At 42.8% G+C, this 21,540-nt stretch overlaps 1 protein-coding gene across 5 annotated transcripts in view; it reads right to left on the bottom strand.

Moving 5' to 3' along the window:
- Positions 1 to 21,540, bottom strand: part of DCLK1 (doublecortin like kinase 1) — a 347,733-nt gene that overhangs the window by 90,028 nt on the left and 236,165 nt on the right. For all 5 annotated transcript variants that reach the window (XM_032314770.1, XM_032314765.1, XM_032314766.1 and 2 more), the window contains exon 5: positions 6,750 to 6,866. In XM_032314770.1, the coding sequence (XP_032170661.1) occupies positions 6,750 to 6,866 (117 nt within the window). The remainder of the gene's footprint in view (positions 1 to 6,749; positions 6,867 to 21,540) is intronic.

Genomic DNA, 21,540 nt, shown 5'->3' with positions numbered 1-21,540 from the left:
CACTTTTAAATTACACATTTTATGAGACGTCTGTGTTCCAAAGATAAACACACATGAATAAAGATTCAACCCATATTAAATACTCTTTATGGTACTTTTATATATTCTTGTTTCTTTAAGAAGCAACTAAAAACCACTTTTCCCATTCCTTAGTGATAACCGCATTCAATCGTCTGGGGGCTCATTACTCTTCATGTGTGTTATTAAGGCTCCTGGTCTCTCTTTTTCTTCGAGTTTCAATTGCCTTTTCAGACTCTCTCTGTGAAGGAGATTAATAATAATTCAACAGGTATGTGAGTTATGTTATCTATAAATTATTTAGGGGGCTTGACCTATGTGCTTCTTGAGCATACAGGCTGTTTCTTTCATCTCTGTATTATCAGTGCCTAGTAAATGCCTGTACTTCTTGCTTCTGATGTGTCAATGAACACCTTACATTAATAAATCATCTCTAGCTTCTTTCAGTTCCAAGAAGAAGAATGAGTAAGGGACGAAGGGAAGATTTACAGGGGATTCTCATTCTTGTTCTACCACTGACTTACAAGGGAAAGTTTCTGTCTACCACTGACCATACATCATGAGGTTGGAGTGAATTCATTTCACCTCCTGGAATGCTGGTCCTGGGACGAATACTTGGGCTTCTACTGCAAAGTGTTATGTTGTTGTAAATTGCACTGTTAAACTAGGTACTGTATTAGTGATTTCCTGGAGATCAAGTCTCTCATAAATAGAGGTGAAGAAACAGGTATCAAGGATGGCTAGCCTGCCTGATCTGAAGCACTGGTAGCCCTAGGCACCAGCCCGGAGCTGCCATGATTAACTCTTATCACTCTGGGCCAAGCAGTTACCCCAGCCCTCACTGCTTCCTCATTTCTAAAAACAGGCTATATTATTATATAACAAATAATATTATCATGTCTTGATTGTAGTTGGAAGTTGGTTAGGAGAATCAAAAAAGATCAAAGACAGAAAAATCCCATGTAAACTCTGATGTATTTAAATATAAGTTAAGAGTATTATCATGAACAGTAGCATGGCATGAAAACTGAGCAAATCCCAACTTTGTACTCTGCTCTAATCTCTGTATAATGTAGGATGATGAATATTGAAAGTAGAAATTGAACAACTGAAACAAAAACGATTTTAAACTTTGAGTTGATGCTTTAGGGGGAGAAACCTAGATTCTTTAATGTAAGAAAGTCAGGTTCATTGGTGATAATTGGGTCTGGGGCCACATCAGCACTTTTAGGGGTATGGAAGTAAAATTATCCACGTTCTAGTCTTTATGATTTCTGAAAAACAGGGAATAGGCCATTTTAAGAAAATGGTGATGCAATTAATGTAGAGATAATTCAGTGTTCCTTTCTGCTGCTTTAAGGGCCGTGCTTGAGTGGAGCTGGGAGTCTTAGGCTAGCACAGTGGAGGGCACTGAGGCAGGCATTCCCTTGATACCTATCATCTGTGACTGCCCAGAAAAGAAATGGAAACTGGACTTCCTAAACTCTGGGCTCAGGGAAATAGAGCGGTCTTGGGAACGTTGACATAAGCCACAAATTTGTGACTGGGTATTGCTGCTCTGTAAACCTCTCTCTTTAGAATCATCCAGAGGAAGGTGAAAAGATTTGGCAGCAAGTCAGAGTCAAGGGACAGTCATTGCCTATTATAAGCTGTTACACAACAAAGAAATGGTTGCATGGCATATTTCTAGATCAAAATACAAAACTTTCTATGCATAAAGGCCTTACGTTAACCAAAATGCGACCAGTGCCCCTTAATTAATTTTGACCTAGAAGGTAAAAAATACCTCGAGTGAAGTTTAATTTTAGAATGGATTCCGGTTTTCCATATAAAGTATCATGTCATCTGCGAAGAGAGAGAGTTTGACTTCTTCTTTGCCATTTGAATACCTTTTATTTCTTTTTGTTGTCGGATTGCTGTTGGTAGGATGGATTCAGATTCTACTCTCTTAATGGAAATGACAGTACCCGGCAGGGGCACACCTATCATAAATTCCAAGTTAGTGCTGGTCAGATCAACCAGATTTTAACTTAAGTTGAAAGGGCTCAGGGAAACAAAAGAGAAATGCTTGTTTGAAAAAAATCTATTGATTCTGAGGTTCATGCATCCTTCCCATTTTAGACTATTAATTTTTTTAAAAGATTTTATTTGACACAGAGAGAGAGAGATCAAAAGTAAGCAGAGAGGCAGGCAGAGAGAGAGGGGGAGCAGGTTCCCTGCTGAGCAAAGAGCCCGATGTGGGGCTCAATCCCAGGTCCCTGAGATCACGTCCTGAGCTGAAGGCAGAGGCTTAACCCACTGAGCCACCCAGGCACCCCATCATCCTTCCCATTTTAAACTTCTAAAAAGGATAGTTACAACTGTTGGCAGTGACGAATAGAAATACATTCATTACATTTGTCTGTCTGCTTTTTAGAGTTTCTGAAATTACTTTTGGTAAATGATACACTCATCTATATTTATAAGATTATAATTAGATATATTAGATATATTATATTTATAAGACTTATATAATCTTAGAGATGCTGAGTAGTGATTATGTTACCAGTTAATCCTAAAGCGCAATAAACGTCCTGTATTCATAATTATCTTTTTAAAATTAGATTCATGATTCTTTTTTGTAAACTCAAATTTTAGATTCATTTTTGGAGTAGAACAGGTTTTTCACTATTTGCAAAGTTATTTCTGAGTCGCAAAAATTCTCTCTCCATGTTTTTCTCTTGCGTTCCCTCATTCAATCTTGGCTGCCACAAATCAGACAGAAAATGCAAGGACACTTCTTTTGCATCTATAGTAGAAAGCTCAGCAGCAGACCGTAACTACTCCAGATCTCATGATAACATTCTTCAACATGTGTACGATAATCTGACTTATCCCTCTTCCTTGACTTATGAGGACTAAATAGAAACAGAAAAAAAAAATTCTGCCCAAACCCAGGAGCACTTCACTGCCAGCCCACAGGTCTTAAATATAAAACCTGTTAAACGAATAAACAAACAAAAATAAAAGTAGAGCTAGACCCATAAATACCGAGAACAGACTGATGGTTGCTAGAGGGAGGGAGTTGGGGGATGGGCAATATGGGTGAAGGGGATTGGGGGAAGCAGGCTTCCAGTTAAGGAACAAATAAGTCACGGGGATAAAAGACACAACACAGGGAATGTAGTCAATGGCACTGTATGGTGTTGTTTGGTGACAGATGGGAGCCACACTGTGGAGAGCACATCACAATGTATAGACTTGTCAAATCACCATGCTCTACACCTGAGATGAATGCAACATTGTGTGTCAACCCTACTTCAATTAAAAAAAATAAAAATAAATCAACATTTTAAAAATTGTTAAAAACAATCACAACAGGGGTGCCTGGGTGGCTCAGTGGATTAAGCCTCTGCCTTTGGCTCAGGTCATGATCCCAGGGTCCAGGGATCAAGCCCCACATTGGGCTCTCTGCTTGGCAGGGAGCCTGCTTCCCTTCCTCTCTCTCTGCCTCTCTGCCTACTTGTGATCTCTGTCTGTCAAATAAATAAATAAAATCTTTAAAAAAAAATCACAACAAGAAGTCAATAGCTATAGTGCTTAAATAATGCATATTGATTCTGTTGAAATAGCTATACTGTAAATGACAGAAGAATTTGGCTAATCATGTGTTATTAGATATTTACCCCATTACACCTGGTATATACTAAGAAAAAAGAGAGAAAAGATAAGAAAACTTTGTCAATGTCAGACTCGTTTTGGATTGGGGACTAATTTTGTTTTTTTAATGTCGGTATTTTTAATAGTATTGCTAATGTTTTGGGTACTATGGGGCTTCTTTCTCCTTTCCATGTTATACTAAAGAGCCAAGATTTTAGGGGCAACAGGCTGGCTAGGCCCAAGATCTCTTTCTTCCTTACTGCTCCATGGGGGTTCACTGGATAGCCCAGGTTTGCTCAAAGGAAATGAGCAGTGTTCTTTGGTCCAGACTGAACCTGTTCCAAAGAGCTCAGTTTTAACCTATGGGCTGGTTTATGAACAAGCTTAGTCAACAAGGTTAATTTGTGGACCTCTACAAATGTGGTCTGTGTGTAGGTGGTATCTCTCTTGAAGGCAAAGACTTTCCCCCATATCTGTTTCCAGGAAAAGGTGGTCTTCAGACCGAAATTCTCTCTTGCCCCAGGTAATCCGTTCTCTGAAAGTGGGTCATTGTAACCTGGGTCTACACTTCATGGTGTCTAGAGCTCTGCTCTTGGGTTGCAAGGGTTAAAGATGGACATTGCCCCTTGGAAGCAAGCAGAGGCGTGGAAAGGAAGTCATCCCTGTCATGCCAATAAAGGAAGATTAGCAAGCAGGATCTTTCACTAGATTATGCACAGTCAGATGACTCCATGTATTTATTTCCCTCTTGATATCTGTAATTCATTAGTTCTCAAACTTGGACGAGCATCGGATTCACCTGGAGGGCTTATGAAAACCCAGATGGCTGGGCCCTTGCTCCAGAGTTTCTGATTCAGTGGGTCTGCGAAGGGGCTCATCAAGACTGCATTTCTTTTCTTTTTTTTCTTTTCTTTTTTTCCTTCCTTCTTTCCTTCCTTCCTTCCTTCCTTCCCCTTTCTTCCTTCCTTCCATCCTCTTTCTTTCTTTCAGACTTTATTTATTTATTTGACAGAGAGATAGAGAGCACGAGTAGGCAGATCAGCAGGCAGAGGGAGCGGGAGCCCGATGTGGGGCTCGATCCCAGGCCCCCCGCGATCATGACCTGAGCCGAAGGCAGACACTTAACTGACTGAGCCACCCAGGTGCCCCAAGACTGCATTTCTAACACGTGCTCAGGGGATGGTGCTACTGCTGGTCCGGGGAGACACATTTTGGGAACCACTTTCTGAACCCACTGATTCTCATCATATGGTGCAAAGACCATCTGATTAAAAATCGTCTAAAATACTTGCTAAAACATAGGTTTGTGGAAGTTTATGGCCCTCGGTCAGAATCTGGGGCGGCCGTCAGAATGACACTTTACTGAGCTCCCAGGTGACATTCATGCACTCTGAACTTTGAGTCTCAATACCTTACCCGTTAGCAAGTCTCATTTCAGGGTTGCGTCCAGTCTGGGTGAGCTACGTCATACTAAGGAAGGAGTTCTCAGCCCACCCTTACACGAGGAGGAGCCAAAAATCTGCATCTTAGCACCAGCTATGACATGAGACACATTCCCTGGCTGGTTACAACATAGGACACGCTGTGAGGAGGCAGTGGCTGCCCATTGTTAACCACCCTTTGCGGGAGATTCAAAAGAGAAGATCTTTGGACACCTGTCTAGGGAAGAGCTATAACCAGTAAAAGTCCAGAGAGAAGGTAAATCTCAGAGAACCAAGTTGAGCTAGGTGTTCCGGCTAGCCAGCTTACGAAGAGCTCCTTTTTCCAAGACTCACTTTGGAGGTTATAGTATTATTTTTTATTAGGAAAAACAGATCATAGCTCCTCGATTTTTAAGGCTGGAAGTATAACCTACACTGTAGTGTAAGAGCTGGTGAAGGATGCCAGAGGCAGGCCTCGGAGCCCCAACTTAGAGATCTTTGGATATGCCTCTGGGGCCACACTGGTGGTTACAAGAAGGCCTCCGTGTAGGCCCCAAAGGTCTTTGCCTCTGTTTATAAGAGCTTCTCTGTCTGCATGAGATTAGGGACAATCACCTGGATGTATGTATCGTTTAATAATTCCCATTTAGGGGCACCAGTGTGGCTCAGTGGATTAAAGCCTCTGCCTTCGACTCGGGTCATGATCCCAGGGTCCTGGGATCGAGCCCCACATCAGGCTCTCTGCTCAGCAGGGAGCCTGCTTCCTCCTCTCTCTCTCTGCCTGCCTCTTTGCCTACTTGTCATCTCTATCTGTCAAATAAATAAATAAAATCTTAAAAACAGATCATAGCTCCTCGATTTTTAAGGCTGGAAGTATAACCTACACTGTAGTGTAAGAGCTGGTGAAGGATGCCAGAGGCAGGCCTCGGAGCCCCAACTTTATATGATTTAACAGTTTATATGATTTAACAAATAATTCCCTTCGACAGTGAAAAACACCTTATTCCTGAAATCAGACAGAAAAAAGGAAAAACCAAACCCAACCCAACAGACACCTAATGGACGCATGTCATTTTTAAGACCAAAGAAGAAAGATGCAGGGCTGAGATGGTCATTTCCTGAGTCTACCTCCTGTTCTAGCACCAGCACCAGAGCCACTGGGAGGTAGGGCACAGACCAGAGCCACTGCAGCTTTCCTTGACCCAGGCTCGCGTTCCCACTGCTTTTAGCTCCAGAGTCGTGTTGGGGTCCAAAGTAAAACAGGTGTCACACGCAAGTTTAGCAAAGACAGATTGGAAACTCCTCATAAGCCAGACCCACACAGAATAAACGTCTTGACGGAGACTTGTAGAGTTGGGGGCTCTTAACCTGAAAAACATATATTTTTTTTTTTTTTTTAAGTAGAAATGAAGCAAGTCAGTGGTATACTTCTTTTTGTGGGCAAATCGGGGTTTCCCGAGTCTTTGCTAAGAAAGTTTTCCCAAGCTCAGTGCTTTTTCTTAAAGCTAACCTGTTAGACTCTGGCAAATCTGTTCCACCACTCCAACTTGTTCTAAAATTGTAAACCAAGATCTCCTCTATCTTAAAAACCTCATACTCTGGGCTTCACACACCCTCTGCTCATCACGCGTCAGAAACAAGACAGTTTCTTCATCTCTGTTGACGTTTTACCTGAGCTGGTTGAGGCAGGGGATTTGCTGCGCCTGGAAGGTCCTGGGCTCTTGGTGGTGCTCCTGCGGGATGATGAAGCTATTTTGGTGTAAGAAGTGGACTTCACCACTCGACATTCTGGGGGAAAGAACAACAACCACAGGTCATTACAGGATCATGGCACAAATCATTCAAAATGCACAGTAAACCTGGAGACAGACATATCTGGCCCCCCTCAGTCCTATCAAATTCCTGCCAGTGCCAATTCCTGCAACTGCTTATCTAGAACAAAAGAACCAAGAAAACAATAAGAAAAGGGCACAGTGGGTGTTTTAGACATTGAAGTAAATAATATTCTAAGCCTTCTAGTTTACCTTGTTTACAATGATATTTTGGAGAGATTAGGGGTAATAGCTTGGTAGAAGGGTGCATTTGTTGGTTTCTCTCCACCCACCTCCTGCGTTATTTGGGTACATGTGTTTCTTTCAGGATAGATTGTTTTTTCTTCCAAGAAAAATGTTACACGAAAGATCAATCTCATAAACCAAGATATGCTGATGGAGGCTTCCACCCATCAGGTCCCAACGTACTGCTCTTGGGAATCCTTGCAGTGGTAGCAATGGATTTTTTTTTAACCATATGTGAGAAATGACAGCATTCACTCAAAAGCGGTAAACTCGGCGAAGCGATGACTTCACCCTGCTACAAGGACACCGTGTGAGTGTGCGCCATCACACAACTGTGCTTATAGGACGGTTCTTGGCCTGAGGATGTAAAACAACTTTACTTTTATTATATTTAAATCTTTGGTGTTTGTGTTCTTGAAATTTAACACTAAACATCTTAAATAGCAGAGAGTTTTTTATTTCCTTCCAAGTGAGCTGCACTGACCAATCACAATGTTGTGTAAATCTACCCATCTTATTCTGAAGAAACCACTTTTAATAACTAAAACATATTTTTATGCTTGTACTGATAATCAGTGTTCACTGTGGGTAGAAAAGTATAGAGGATATTTAAAAAACCCTTTCCGGTGATACTTTTTTTTTTTTTTTTTTTTTTGAGGGTGGTATACAGACTAAAATTTTCTAGAATTTTTTTCTACTCAGTTTCTATTTAAACAACTTTGCGATTAGTCTGTATATGTTGATCTGCTACTAACCTATTCATACCATGATATATTGTGAGCATTTTCACTCTGTCTTTAAGGGAACATTTTACTACATGGATTTACCATAATTTGCTTAACCAAATTCCTACCGCTTGGTATTAAACTTGGGTTCAATATTTCACTATCATAAATAATTCCATGAATAACACCCTTCTAAATGAGCATGCAGGTACCTGATTATTTCTTTAGGACAGATTTAGCCCCTAGCACTTGAAATTTAGTTTCTAGTTACTGGAAACCAGGGGGCACATTTTGGATGCTTAACAAACTCTGCTGAAGGAAGCGGAATTGTGAGTCTAAAGGGGAAGCACTTTTGAAAAGCTTTGACCAACTGCCCACTAGACAGGCTGACTCAAACCATACTTCCTCGGAGTATGAAAGTCGTCATTAGCCTAACCCCTCACACAGTTTACGTTCTGTCGTCTCAAAAAATCTTTAATTTCTACACAAATATTGGACTTTGTTGCCTTAAATCTGAATTGGTTTGATTACCAGTAAAGTTGTATATTTTCCCCCATATGCTTGTTAACCATTTGTATCCTTTGGTATTATTTGCTCATGTCTTTTTGGCCATTTGCATTTGGGATGTTCTTTTTCTTACTGGTCTGTAAGAACGCACTCTCTATTAAAGTTCTTCCCCTTTGTCTATCATGTCATAAATATTTATCTGTGTAAGTAGTTGTTGAACCATGTTAGCTTTAAATGTGGTATTCTTTTTATTTTTTTAAAAATATTTTATTTACTCATTTGACAGAGAGAGAGAGAGAGAGAGATCACAAGTAGGCAGAGAAAGAGGAAGGGAAGCAGGCTCCCCACTAAGCAGAGAGCCCGACTCGGGGCTCGATCCCAGGACCCTGGGATCAAGAACTGAGCCGAAGGCAGAGGCTTAACCCACTGAGCCACCCAGGCACCCCGTGTGGTATTCTTTTTAAATATAGTAGTTTAAAATTGAAGTCTAATTGATTAGCTTTCCCCTTATGCATTTTTCATCATTTTATGTTTCAATAACAAAGAAATCATAATACTTCCAGATCTAATTTTGATGATTGACTTTGAAATTTTCTTCCCTTCTCAGGCAACGTCTAATTTTCTAAGCTTATAACATGTTTTTTTTTTCAACTTCATACACTTCTGAATGGCTTCCTCTTTTTCCCAAACCAACAAAGCTGTTCATATTGTCTAGTAAAGAAGGCATATAAGTATATATAAAATATAAGTGTTGCAAGACTGCAAATAGGAGATAATGGAGAGTGTCTCCTGGAGAGCTTAATGTATTGAACTGGGGTGGGGGGGTGGGGAGGGCATAAAGAAGAGAAAGGATTTCAGATGGAAAAAGAAGAGGAAAGAAATTCCTTGCCCTTGAGGTATTAGTAGTTGTGGCTTCATAGTCAAAAGCAGAAAGAAAATGAGTCAGGGCATTACTGTGCCCAGGCTTCCCTGATAGTTACTTGGGCCATTGTTGGCTGCTTTAGCCTGGCCAGATGGTCCTGATATATTCTATTTCTTAAAAAAGAGAGAGAGAGAGAAATCTATCCATATGGCCATATCAGCAAAAATTAAAAGACAGAAGTAAGCAAGATATATAACAGAGTAACAACGAAGATATGACCAGAGTCGCAAAAAGTGTTCTCGTGGAGTGATGGAGTCTATGGGTGTGTCTACAGGGGTTTTAATTCACAAAACAGATCTTTGGAACATGTGAAGGCGACATCCAACTAGCTCAAGGCTCCAGCCACACAAGTGACAACGAATCCTGGAGTTTGTCCTAGCCTTGGATACCGTCCTGGCCTTTTGGAAACATATTAGCAACCAAATCGGATGGCTGTGATGTTGCTGGTCCATTGGCGGGCTTCAGGTGTCCAACATGTGCTAAGTGCTGAGCACGGCAGACATAATGAAGAACACACAAAGTTTTGGGACTCGAAAAACTTGCCACCTGGCAATGCAGCCTGGAGTCTTTTAGCCAACACTCATTTTTAACAAAATCATTTTTGCAACTGAAGGCTCTCGTTTGTTAATTTTTATTTCATGGAACTCATGCTTAAAAAACATTGGTTAGGAAACCAACTGTTGTTAAGTAGTAATACATTGTGCATTTGAACTCAAAATCAGGACCATAATGAGGGCAGGATGACCAGGACTTTCTGTCCCAAGTCATGAATGTTTAGAGGTCACCACATTTAAAATAATAACTCAAAAAGCTTTGTGTCTAGTGGGCAAGAATGAAAAGTTAAAATAGAAAGCCACCAGATGGTGCACATTGGTAATAACACCCATCTGTGAGCTGCAACATGAATTAAAAAGTTGATTTTAGGGTTTGTCGCACGCCGTTTGCCACAGGTGCCAGAATTGCTAGTTAGGGCTCCAACTACCAACCAGGGCTCGGGATCGGTATCGTGGAACCAATCTTACCACACTCAGTTGACATTTTCCAGCTACCGCAAAGAAACTAGGCATTTTATAGTCGGGCCGCTCAGCCTTCTCAGAGCCAGTGTAGGCGTTTTGTTTGATTTTCAAAGCATTGAAAAGAACTCGTGGGCTCACGCCATGCTTCTAGAGCTCCTCTTGTGTCTCTTGAACTTAGTTCTCACCATATTATTAATCTATCCAAAGTCATCATTTATTAGTCTGCTCCCCCCCCCCCCCCCCCCCCCCCCCCGGCCCACCGTCTCCTACTCCATTTGGTACTAACTAGTCCTGGCACAGGAAAAATCATGTAAAGTTCCTCCATAAATATTGGCCCAAGTTACTACCAATCCTGTTAACCACTTGTGTGAACTCTTATTATTTACTGACCTCTCCAACATCTCACTCTACAGAGGAGGGAACTGGGTGTTGGAGAGGCTAAACGACTTGTATCCAAACCCTGGTCTCAGAGTGGGGGCTTCCTCAGAACCCCAGGATCTGACGTCGCTTAAGCAAGCTGGCTTACTGTGAATAAGGGCTGACAAATTTCTATCAGTGCCCAGGGTTGGGGCAGACAGACTGAGTGATGGAGGGAAATGGGAAGCTTGGCAAACAACCAGTTCCCATTTCAATTAAAAGCTGAAGATACTAAAGGTACGACTCTATCAGGATGCCTATTGCATCAGAAAACAAAACAAGGGGTGCCTGGGTGGCTCAGTGGGTTAAGCATCTGCCTTTGGCTCAGGTCATGATCCCAGGGTCCTGGGATGGAGCCCCGTACTGGGCTCCCTGCTCAGTGGGAAGCCTGCTTCCTCCTCTCTCACTCTTTTGCTCTGCCTACTTGCAGACTCTCTCGCTCTCTCTGTCAAATAAATAAATAAAATCTTAAAAGAAAACAAAATAAAACAATGAACTCTCTTTTGAAAGTGGACTTATAGTGAAGTGGTAGGTTGGGGGGAGCGCTGGTCATCGAGTCTGAAAGATCATTATGAATATTACAAATCTCATACCTCTTGTCTTCAGAATAAGCGTAAAGCTTCATAAGTCATATAAAGAATTAGAAATAATTCTGAAAGGTTAGGGTTGAATATAGCAGAAAACAGAAACAAAACAATGACAGCAACTGCTTTTTTTCCCTAGGGTCAAAATAAAGCCAATTGAAGAAAATTGCAGCTCCAAGCCATAAATTAGGGGGAAAAAAAAAAATACAAAAGACTCCAACCATCTTTCCCATTAAAGTTTAGATTTTAATTAGTTTAAATGGGAATCGTGTTTTATAATGGAGGAAAATGCAGTGAAGAAGGACAAATGCTTCATTACTTTAGAGAGAATGCCAAAATCTTTGTCAGCTTAAAACCACAACTTAGAAACATCATGAATAATATGATCTAAATGGCCAGTAAAACAGAAACTCTTATTTGTTCTCAGAAAAGACATTTTCATAGCCTCTGGCAAGGAAGAAAACCGCACCCTCCATTCTCCCTCTCTTGCGGGGTCATTTGTTTTGCGGAGTAACCACTTCATTCTGAGATTTTTGGCGTCCTTGTATTCTGAGGGATGCATTTCCTTTAGTAATGGAGATAATGAGCAGCACAGATACTCCCAATATGAAAGACCATATTGGGGGCACCTGGGTGGTGAAGTCTGTTAAGTGTCAGACTCTTGGTTTCTGCACAGGTTGTGATCTCGGGGTCCTGAGATCCAGCCCCGAGTCAGGCTCTATGCTCAGCAGGGAGCCTGCTTGATCCTCTCTCCCTCTCCCCCTCATGCTCGCTCATGCTCTCTCCAAAACAAATACATAAATCTTTTTTAAAAAAAGAAGATATTGAAGGACTGTAGGTAAGTCACTTGAAGGAAGCTTCGAGATAGGAATTTCTCTTGCTACTAAACGTTGAAACCTCCCCAAAGTATAGAAAATCAGATCAAACACATTAAATGGGTCTCTGGAGACTGGACCTACCATAGTAAGCAAGCAAGTTTTAGTTAAATCTCTGTTTTGGGAAGTCCCTATAGTCACAGTTCAGTGAGAGGGAAAAGCATCATTCTCCATAAGGTCTAGACTAATGTTTGCCTTACAGATGTCCTCAAGATTAGGTAAGACAGAAGTTAAAACATTTCCCACCTTCATCCTGGACCCCAATTTAAGAAATGAGCCTCCTGTAATGGACAGATTTAGAAAGACAACTCAGATGCCGATGTATAAGGAAGAGACTAGAAAAGGAATAAATTCTTTGGCCATGTTCCCAGTGGCATGAGAACCTCCACTTATGCAGACTCTCCCCCCCACTTGGAAACAGTTGGTAGGTAGGCTGTAGTGTTGTGGAAAGTGCTAAAGAAGAGAAATGGTGACAGAATGCCACCACAGGCACCAACACCTCACCTGAGCTCGCACAGTAAGGACATTCATGCATTCAAATGGGCCCACCTGTGCCTTTTGGAGAATCTTGAAGAGCAAAGGGGAAGCTCCCAAGTGTCTAGCCAGCCTCGGTGACAGGCTACACACCACCTAGAGAATATTCTTTAAACAAGCTAGGTTTCTACTTCTCTACTCTCTTTTCAAAACCAGCCAGAATAAAAGCTCCATCAGGCAGAGGCCTCTCAAACTGCTACCTGCTCTAAATTCAGTTGTTCAGATCTGTTTAGGAGATGAGCAAGTTCATCTGGAAGAATCCATCATGAGCAGTCGACGCTTTGTGCTCTCCTCCCCATCCTGATTACAAAGACAAGCTTCCTCTCAGCTTGGCAAAGGCACAAAGCCTCCAAATGGAATAACATTCCTCTCGTTGGTGATATGCAAAAGAGAGTCAGGAAGCACATTCGGTTCTAGAGACTTTTTATAAAAATGGCATAAGCTCAATGACCGAGAAAACTTGGGACTCTGTACCTCTACAACGAGTTGTCCTTACATGTTCATATGCTCTGAGTCGGAAGGAGTCCTCTGAGTATCCCAAGGTTACCAGGGCTTACCAAATCAACCCACTCTCCTCACTCAATTCATGAATATCCTCTCCTATCTCTAGAAGTGGTCGTCTAGCTGTCTCAGGAGCCCCTGGGGCCTGCGGGGCTCACATGTCCGTCTCATGGTCCTGAAGCCTTCACCATCCTGCTTGTCCGTGCGGGTGAACTGAATGAACAGCGCTGGCTCCTGGTTCCGTCCCACAAACTAAGGTTTACTTCTGTAGAAACGTGACTTTCACCCTTCACGGCAGCTTCATAGGATACCCAGATGGAAGCTCCTTGCAGGAAGGGTCAGTCTGCATCTCCCCAGCAAGGACGGAAGCCCGTTCTCTCATTTCTGTGCCACCTGGATTCTGAGACAAGCCCAGCACTACAGTGAAATTCCCATCCCTACTGGCTGTGGGGTTTGGAACCAGTGTTACTTCCCGCCACTCCATATGCAGCTTGTCTGGAATAAAAGCCGTCAAGACCGAAACACTCTAAAACATAGTTTTTTAAAAAACAAAGTATGTAGCAGACTGAGCTGAAAGTGAAGGCACTGGTTGGAGTTGTTTAGCTGGAGAGTAAAGTCCCAGAAATTGAGATTTTTAAAGGACCTTCTAAAAATACAGCTACGCGTGTCTAAACCCAGCACCTAGACTGGCCCACCACAACTTTTCAGAACACCCGGCTAAGCGCTCCAGATGGTGCACACGTGTTCCCACAGCCGGGCTGCTCGCTGTGAGACTAACACGAACCAGCTCTGGAAGCACTCGCCGGCTGAGACTCCTTTATGTAACCTCTGCAGAGGGCTTGATGGCGCTGGGATTTTCTGCACTAACACTGCAAGACTCACCACTCAGAAGGATTCTCTTCTCCAAATACTTTCCTTCTTCCTCATACTCCAGTAAGAGTTAATTTTCCCTACATTAACAACTGAGAGTTAAATGGGGGTCTAGGGGCACCTGGGTGGCTCAGTGGGTTAAGCCTCTGCCTTCAGTTCAGGTCATGATCTCAGGGTCCTGGGATCGAGCCCCACATCAGGCTCTCTGCTCAACGGCGAGCCTGCTTTCCCTCTCTCTCTGCCTGCCTCTCTGCCTACTTGTGATCTCTGTCTGTCAAATAAATAAATAATTAAAATAAATAAATAAATAAATAAATAAATGGGGGTCTAGGTGGGGGGCAGTTTTGTTCTGGGAGATTCGCCTGGTTACCCAGGTTCCTGCTGTCTCATTTCTGTCCCCCATGAGTGTTCTCGTCCATATGGTCCCAGCCAGCCTGTCGTGCAGTCTCTGAGTTTCAGCCATGGGGGGAAAGGAGAAAAAGAGGGAGACCTCCAGACGCTAGGCAAGAAAAGCTGCACTATGCCTTGTTCCACCAAGTCTTCCTTTCCTGAAACTGATTTTGTTTTTCTCTTTGTCCCTCCTGTCAACTGTATGGCTTAGTGCTCCCCGGTCTCTACATACTAGATGCGAGTAGCATCTCCCTGGTTGCGATGACCAAAGATGTCTCCACACATTGCCAAAGGTCCCCCAGGAGCATACTGTGCCTGGCTGAGAACCCTGTGGGCTCTCTTCATTAGGGCATGTTTCCCACGGTCTTCAATCAATTCTTAAATTCTTCCTTGAGGGTGTTCATGAAGCTATCACTAATCACGTGCCTGGGTCCCCGAAACAATGCACTTTGCACATTCTTTCTACAGCTCTGGCCAACACGAACTGATAGTTTCAGGCTCCCGTGCATTCACTGCGGTGGTGATGGTCCAAGTGGCACAGAAGGTTTTCCAATTGTCTGCTAAACCTGGGTCAGTATCCACTGCTTTACCCACCTCTGAGAACATGGAGACCCAGTGCCTTGCAATACTGGGGGTTTCTCACTTCAGAGTTTGGAGAATGGAAAAGGCCACGGAGGCACAGTGTTGAGAAAGAAGCCTTCCACTCTGCGTTGTACGAATCTCAGTGTTGGAGAAGGGCTGGGAGCACTGCCCATACTCAGCTGCTCTCCAAGTCATCATTCCCCTTGCTGAGACCACTTGACCTCACAGTGAGGCTTTTGAAACCCATCCCCAAACAGTGCTACCCGGGCCATTTTAGTTGAGTGCAACGGGTACCTGCTGTTAACCTACTGAGACTGGGAACAGGCAACCCTATGCATTAAGCCAAGCAGGACTGCCTCAAAACAACACAATCATGTATCCTTTCACTGATATGAAGTCAGGATCTTGTCTTTCTGGAAGTCTAAAATATAAGTGTAGTTGGTAAACTTCCTTTCTCCATAAAAGCCCAACCTCATCAGCATGAAAACTTGTCTCTGATGACAGCCTTTTTTTCCTTTTTATCTGTGACAGTGCTCAGCTGTTTGCCCAAGATCTGCTGCCTCTTCATTAGCCCATGCAACCTTACCAACAATCTTCATCTTTTTGAAGGTAAAGCAGTTACTAAAACTCCCCTTGGCTGGCTGGGAGCTTCTCATCAGAAACCCATGTCGGGGCGGCTGTGTAGCTAGCTCAGTTGGATGAGGGGCTGCCTTTGGCTCAGGTCATGATCCTTAAGTCCCAGGATCGAGTCCCATATCGGGCTCCCCGTTCAGTGGCGAGTCTGTTTCTCCCTCTGACCCTCCCCCACCATGCTCTCTCTCTCTCTCATTCTCTCAAATAAATAAATAAAATCTTAAGAAAGAAAGAAAGAAAGAAAGAAAGAAAGAGAGACTCATGTGCCTTTGGTGGGAGGTTTAAACAATCACAGATGCTGAGGGCTTTTCTCCCAATGTGTTCCTGTTGATGGATGCATACATGTCGTCCGGCTCAAGAGGGATGCCTTCTTGGTCTTCGCTGAAATCTGACAACTCTGAGTGACTGGGTATACATATGGGCAATGGCTGGACCATGTAAAAAGAGCACTCTTGCCCCAAGCTGCCCAGGAAGACAAAGCCTCCTCTACACTACCCAGCCAGGAAGCCAGCCTGCTGTAAGTCACACTAGCCACAAGTCAGGTGGCATTCCCCAGTAACGACCAAGAAGCTAACCAGGAATTCCTACAACAATTGGCCCCAAATGGCCAAGACTTCATTAATAATTGACAGTGTCCCCTAATTTTTGTCCCTGTTTCCATCTCTGAACCAAAAAAGTTAATATGCACCCCAGCCAGTCACATAGCTAGCCCACCCACAGCTTCCCCACGCCAACAATCAGCCCACACCTGAAGCCTTCCCTTTTCGCCATTTCTACAGCTCTCCCACTCCTCTGCCTGCTTTCAGTCTCTGCCAAAATGCAAATGATGGTGGCTGACACTTTTGCTCTAGCAAACTCACGATAAAATAGCCTTAGCATGGTCTTGCTCGGTTGGTCTTTGCTTCTACAACACACACAGCTCTCCCTTCCCGGTATAAGATGAAGTAGCCGGCTTGAGTCAATCATCATGTTGCATGAAACAGGCTTACCTTCATCCATTAGAGTCATGGGAACATCCACAAGGGAAAAAGGCTGACTGAAGAAACAGCAGATGAACAAGCATCTCCAGTCTCACACTCTGGGCCTACACTGATGGGGTGGCTTCCCATGCGTGACAGTGCACATCATCTGAATTTCTATTTCTATTTCTCTTTTTTTGCAAAGTGCGTGTGTTAATTTCCGAAGGCTGCTGTAACAGAGTACCGCAAATGTGGTAGTTTAAATTGACTGATTCTACCCATGGTGTTAAAGACCAGAAGACCAAAATCAAGACGTTGCAGGGCCGTGTCCCTCCAAAGGCTCCAGGTAAGAATCTCTTTCTTGCTTTCTCCGGTTTCTGGTGGCTCCAGCCATTCCTTGACTCGGGGCCACATCGCTGTCATCTCTGCTTCCATCTTCACATGAACATCTGCTCTGCGCCCCTGTTTTATCCCCTTTTGCTTGGCTCATGGGAGGACGTTTGGATTCAGGCTCACCTGGATAATCCAAAGAAATCTCCTCATCTCCAGATCCTTAACCTCATGATATCCGCAGAGATGTTTTTTCCAAACAAGGTAATGTTTCCGAGCTGGTATCTCTGGGTGGCCATTTTTCAATCTGCTACATCACGTGTGACAGACACAACTGTAGGCCAAGCCTTTCCTGAGTTTTGTCAGGAAATCTGTTGTTATTCTCCTGCCAAAAACCTTTCCATGACTCCTTGCTGCTTTTCGAGAACATCCTTAGCATGCTCTGTAAGACTCCTGTCTACCTCAGCCTCTGTCTCTTCTTTGTTTTGGACACATTCTTTCAGTTTCTTAACATGCCCTAAATATCTTTTTCTCTTTGGGCATTAGAACCTAAATATTGGTGCCACAAGAATCAAGTTGGGCCCCCACCACCTCACCTGGCTAACCGCTGCTCATACTTCCTGCTTGAAGTATGAAGGAAATTCATTCATTTTGAAAATATTTGCCACATCCCTGCTGTTTAGGTGTCAAGACAGAGCAGTCAGTCGAGGTATAGAGTACCCGGCTCATGGAATTTATCCTCTAGCAGAGGAAATGGGTCTTAAAAAGCAAAACCAAAGAGAAGCGCTGGTTTTCTAAGCACTTTATAAGGCAAGAATGGAAAGGATGATGGGACAGTGAGTGGCTGAGTGAGTGGTTTCTCTCTCCTGGTGGTCAGAGAAGGTGTCTGGGAAGAGAGGGCACTGCAGGTAAGCTCTGAGCACAAGACAGAGCCAACCACGTGTAGAGTAGAGGAAAGAAAGGGAGGCAGTGGACAGACCAAGTGAGGACTGGGAAGACCAAGGGAGAGGTTTGGGTTATACATGATGTAAGATGGGGGGGGTTATAGAAGGATTTTAGGCAAAGGCATCTAATTCATGAATCCAAAAGGTCAGCCTGGTTACTGTGTAGAGGAAGGTTTTCAGAGGGTCTAATCTAGGTGAGAAAGGATGGTGGTTTGGACCATGGTGGAGGTAATGGAAATGGACAGAAGAGAATAACTTGGGGAGTGAGGTGAAGATCGAGTCCATAAAACTCAAGGATGGACCAGATGGGGTGTGGGTGGACAGGACAATCTCAGCCTACACGATCTTTGGCGGGTGTGATGCTGAGTCCTACACATGCAGTAGCATCATGTGCAAAAGGGCAAGAGACAGTGAGAGCTTACCAAGGCCTATGGTCTTCCTGCAGGATAAAGAACAGATTTTCCAGCTCTTCACAAATCCTTGTCCTTTGCTTGACCTACTCAGCTGGAATCACTAGAAGTGAGACCCGGGGCTTTAAAAAAATCCCCTGGCGATCCCAATGGTGTGGGTCCATAGACCAGAAAGCTTTTGCTATTCTCTGGGATACAGATAAGAAAATTACTGAAGGAAATCCAGAGGCTCAGAGTTTAAAGTTAATTGTGAAATGTGGCATTTGGAAAGAAAGATTAAACTAACAGAATGAAATGAATTAGCAAGACAAATCAGTCTTGAAAAAGCAACAAATATCTGTCCCACTTTCGATCTGGTCCCAACTCAAATGTTCAAAAACAATAAACTATGATCCTGAGACCTAGCTGAAAGCAGACTTTGGAAGAAGAATAAGAGTTCACATTTATGAGCAACTCATCACCACCTGGTTTCCATTAGCTACAAAATAGAAAGGATCTGAAAGATAGATAAGAAATAAGAAACAGATAAATTACTCAAGAACTGAAAGCTAGGAAATGGGTATGAACTCCTAGAGAAAAGAAAAAGAAGTAAAAGAAGCCAAAAAAAAAAAAAAAAAGAACACAGAAGTATCAACTGAAATTAAATTTGATAGTTCTCTCCTTGGGTAAGTCTCCTTTGTGCCGGACTTTATCTCAGCCACACAGAAACAAAGATAAATGTACATCTTTGGTCCAATGGTCTAGCATTGGTTCAGGATCTGAGTGATTCAGGGCCAGGAGGTCTGGAAGGGGCTCAAGGGGAAAGGTGAAGATGTGGAGCTGGTGGGCAACACACAGTAATGACAGTTGAGAAAGCCAGGTATGTCATTCACAAAGGATAAGGTTTCATTCTGAATTGTCTTATGCCCCTGAATGAGATTAGGACTAGTACAGTTTGGATAACCATGGGGTCTACACTTCTCCCATTAAAACAAGGCCACAGGCTCTATGCTGTCCAATAGTTTGGGCCATTTTCTTCAGGAAAGTTCTCTCGTACCTTGTGCTCATGTGGTCCATGGACCAGCAGCCTTCGCATTACCTGGGAGCTTGTAGAATCTTAAGCTCCGCCCCAGATGTACTGAATCAGAATACACATTTTACCAATGTTCCTGGTGATCTGTATTCAAATTAAAGCTAACACTATACAGCGACAGCCTTAATCAGTGACTCTGATCTGAGGGAGCATGTGAAAAAACAACAGGTTCCTGGGCCCAAGTCCCAAGAGATTCCAATCCCATAGGCCAGGCATCTAGATATCGAGCAAACACTTTAGCTGACTGTTATTCTAACACTCAAGGAATAATTTAAGAAACAGGGCTGTAGATGGTAATAAATAGGAATTAGTAGCTCTATGAAGGATTAAATAACAGACATAGCCCTATACCTTATTGAGAGCAATATTTTATGGTAGCATTTTTGGATTTCTCTAAAGATAACAATCACTTGAGAGTTACTGGTAAACATTCAACTTCCCAAATCCCTTCCCCAGATGTTTTGATGCAATGGGTCTAGAAATTTATATTTTTGATAAGTATTTTGGCTTTTGTTTTGTTTTGTTTTTAGTAACTAGAGAGGTTTAGAACTGCTTTACTGGAAGGTACATAGCTCAAGAAAAATATCTATGGTACAGTTAAGAATGGCACTGTGCAAGGTGGGCCTGTCCTATCCAGCTTATTACCCAGTCAGTTAAAGCAGAAGGACCAGGTTTTTGGTGGAGGAGGAACTTACATACAAAGGAAGTTTCCAGAAAGTCACCAGCCCTCATCTAGATGTTCTGTGAAGTGGATATGAAGCCTGATTGGGAACAGATATTGTCCACCAGGAAGGGGTGCCTGCATTTTAAGAGAAATCTTCAGAGCCCCGTCCCGAGAAAGGACATCCAAACCTGATTCCCTAATGAGTAAAGGAGATTTGGGAGTCAATTGCTTTGTGTCTTGGAGGTAAAGACAAGACTTGAGAAGATAATTCTCCAACCAAAATCATCTTTGAGCCTGCACTGCCATCTCAAAGAGGGGAAAAAAAAAAAATCAAAATTCAATAAGGAAACTGGGGTGGGGGAAACCCCTAACTGTAGGACCAGGAATAAATATTCCAACCCTAGTGTAGAATAAAATAATCAGGCTGTCACAAAAAATGACAAGCTGAACTTACGTGGTTATAAAGGGATTGAAAAAGCTATTCTGGTACTTAAACTGACTGACTTAAACCTACTTCTGAGCAAAGTCTCATTGGGATAGAATTTAATTTAGAGGTTTTGCCTTCAAGGAATAGGGACAATCACAGGGGTTGATAACACTCAGCTAGTTTAGGGAAGAAACAGGTAACACAAATGTGTACATTTGTCAGAGCGCAAAAAAATCAGGAATTGAATTAGTCATACCCTACCTAAACCCTTCAAATTCATTTTTTAATATGTAATTCTGCTACTAGTTTGTGGCCCCATAATCAAAATTAAAATCATCAGAGCCTTAGAATGCAAAAGTAATGATAGAGTAATGATTCTGTAGTCAGAAGAAATAAAGCTTTGTAAGTATATTGTGATTGTTTTTCCATCATAAACAATTATTATGGAGATAGCAAAGAAGTGTTCTGTATCTAAAATAATATGCCACCTAAAAAAGGGAATTAAAATGATAGCAGAAGTTCCCAAGACAGGGGCCCCTGGGTGGCTCAGTCAGTTAAGCATCTGCCTTTGGCTCAGATCATGATCTCAGGGTCCTGGGATTGAGCCCCGTTTCGGGCTCTCCGCTGACTGCTTATCCCTTGGCCCTCCCCCCTGCTTGTGTGCTCTCTCCTCGCAAATAAATTAAAAAATCTTAAAAAAAAAAAAAAAGAAGTTCTCTAGACATATTATCTAAAGGCTGAATAGGTTCTTAAGAACATTTTCATTTCTGGGGTGCCTGGGTGGCTCAGTGGGTTAGGGCCTCTGTCTTCGGCTCAGGTCGTGATCCCAGGGTCCTGAGATCGAGCTCCGCATCGGGCTCTCTGCTCCACAGGGAGCCTGCTTCCTCCTGCCTCTCTGCCTAGCTGTGATTTCTCTCTGTCAAATAAATAAAATATTAAAAAAAAAAAAAGGAACGTTTTCATTTCCTTCCAAGGTAATACCTAAAAGCATGGCAGCCAATTATGTTTTTCTGCAACGTTTTAACTGTGGTTCTAACTATGAG

This window comes from Mustela erminea, chromosome 15 (assembly GCF_009829155.1).
Source record: "Mustela erminea isolate mMusErm1 chromosome 15, mMusErm1.Pri, whole genome shotgun sequence".
Classification (NCBI taxonomy): domain Eukaryota; kingdom Metazoa; phylum Chordata; class Mammalia; order Carnivora; family Mustelidae; genus Mustela; species Mustela erminea.
Note: the sequence above shows the minus strand (reverse complement) of the source record. Positions and strands in the feature narration are given on the sequence as shown.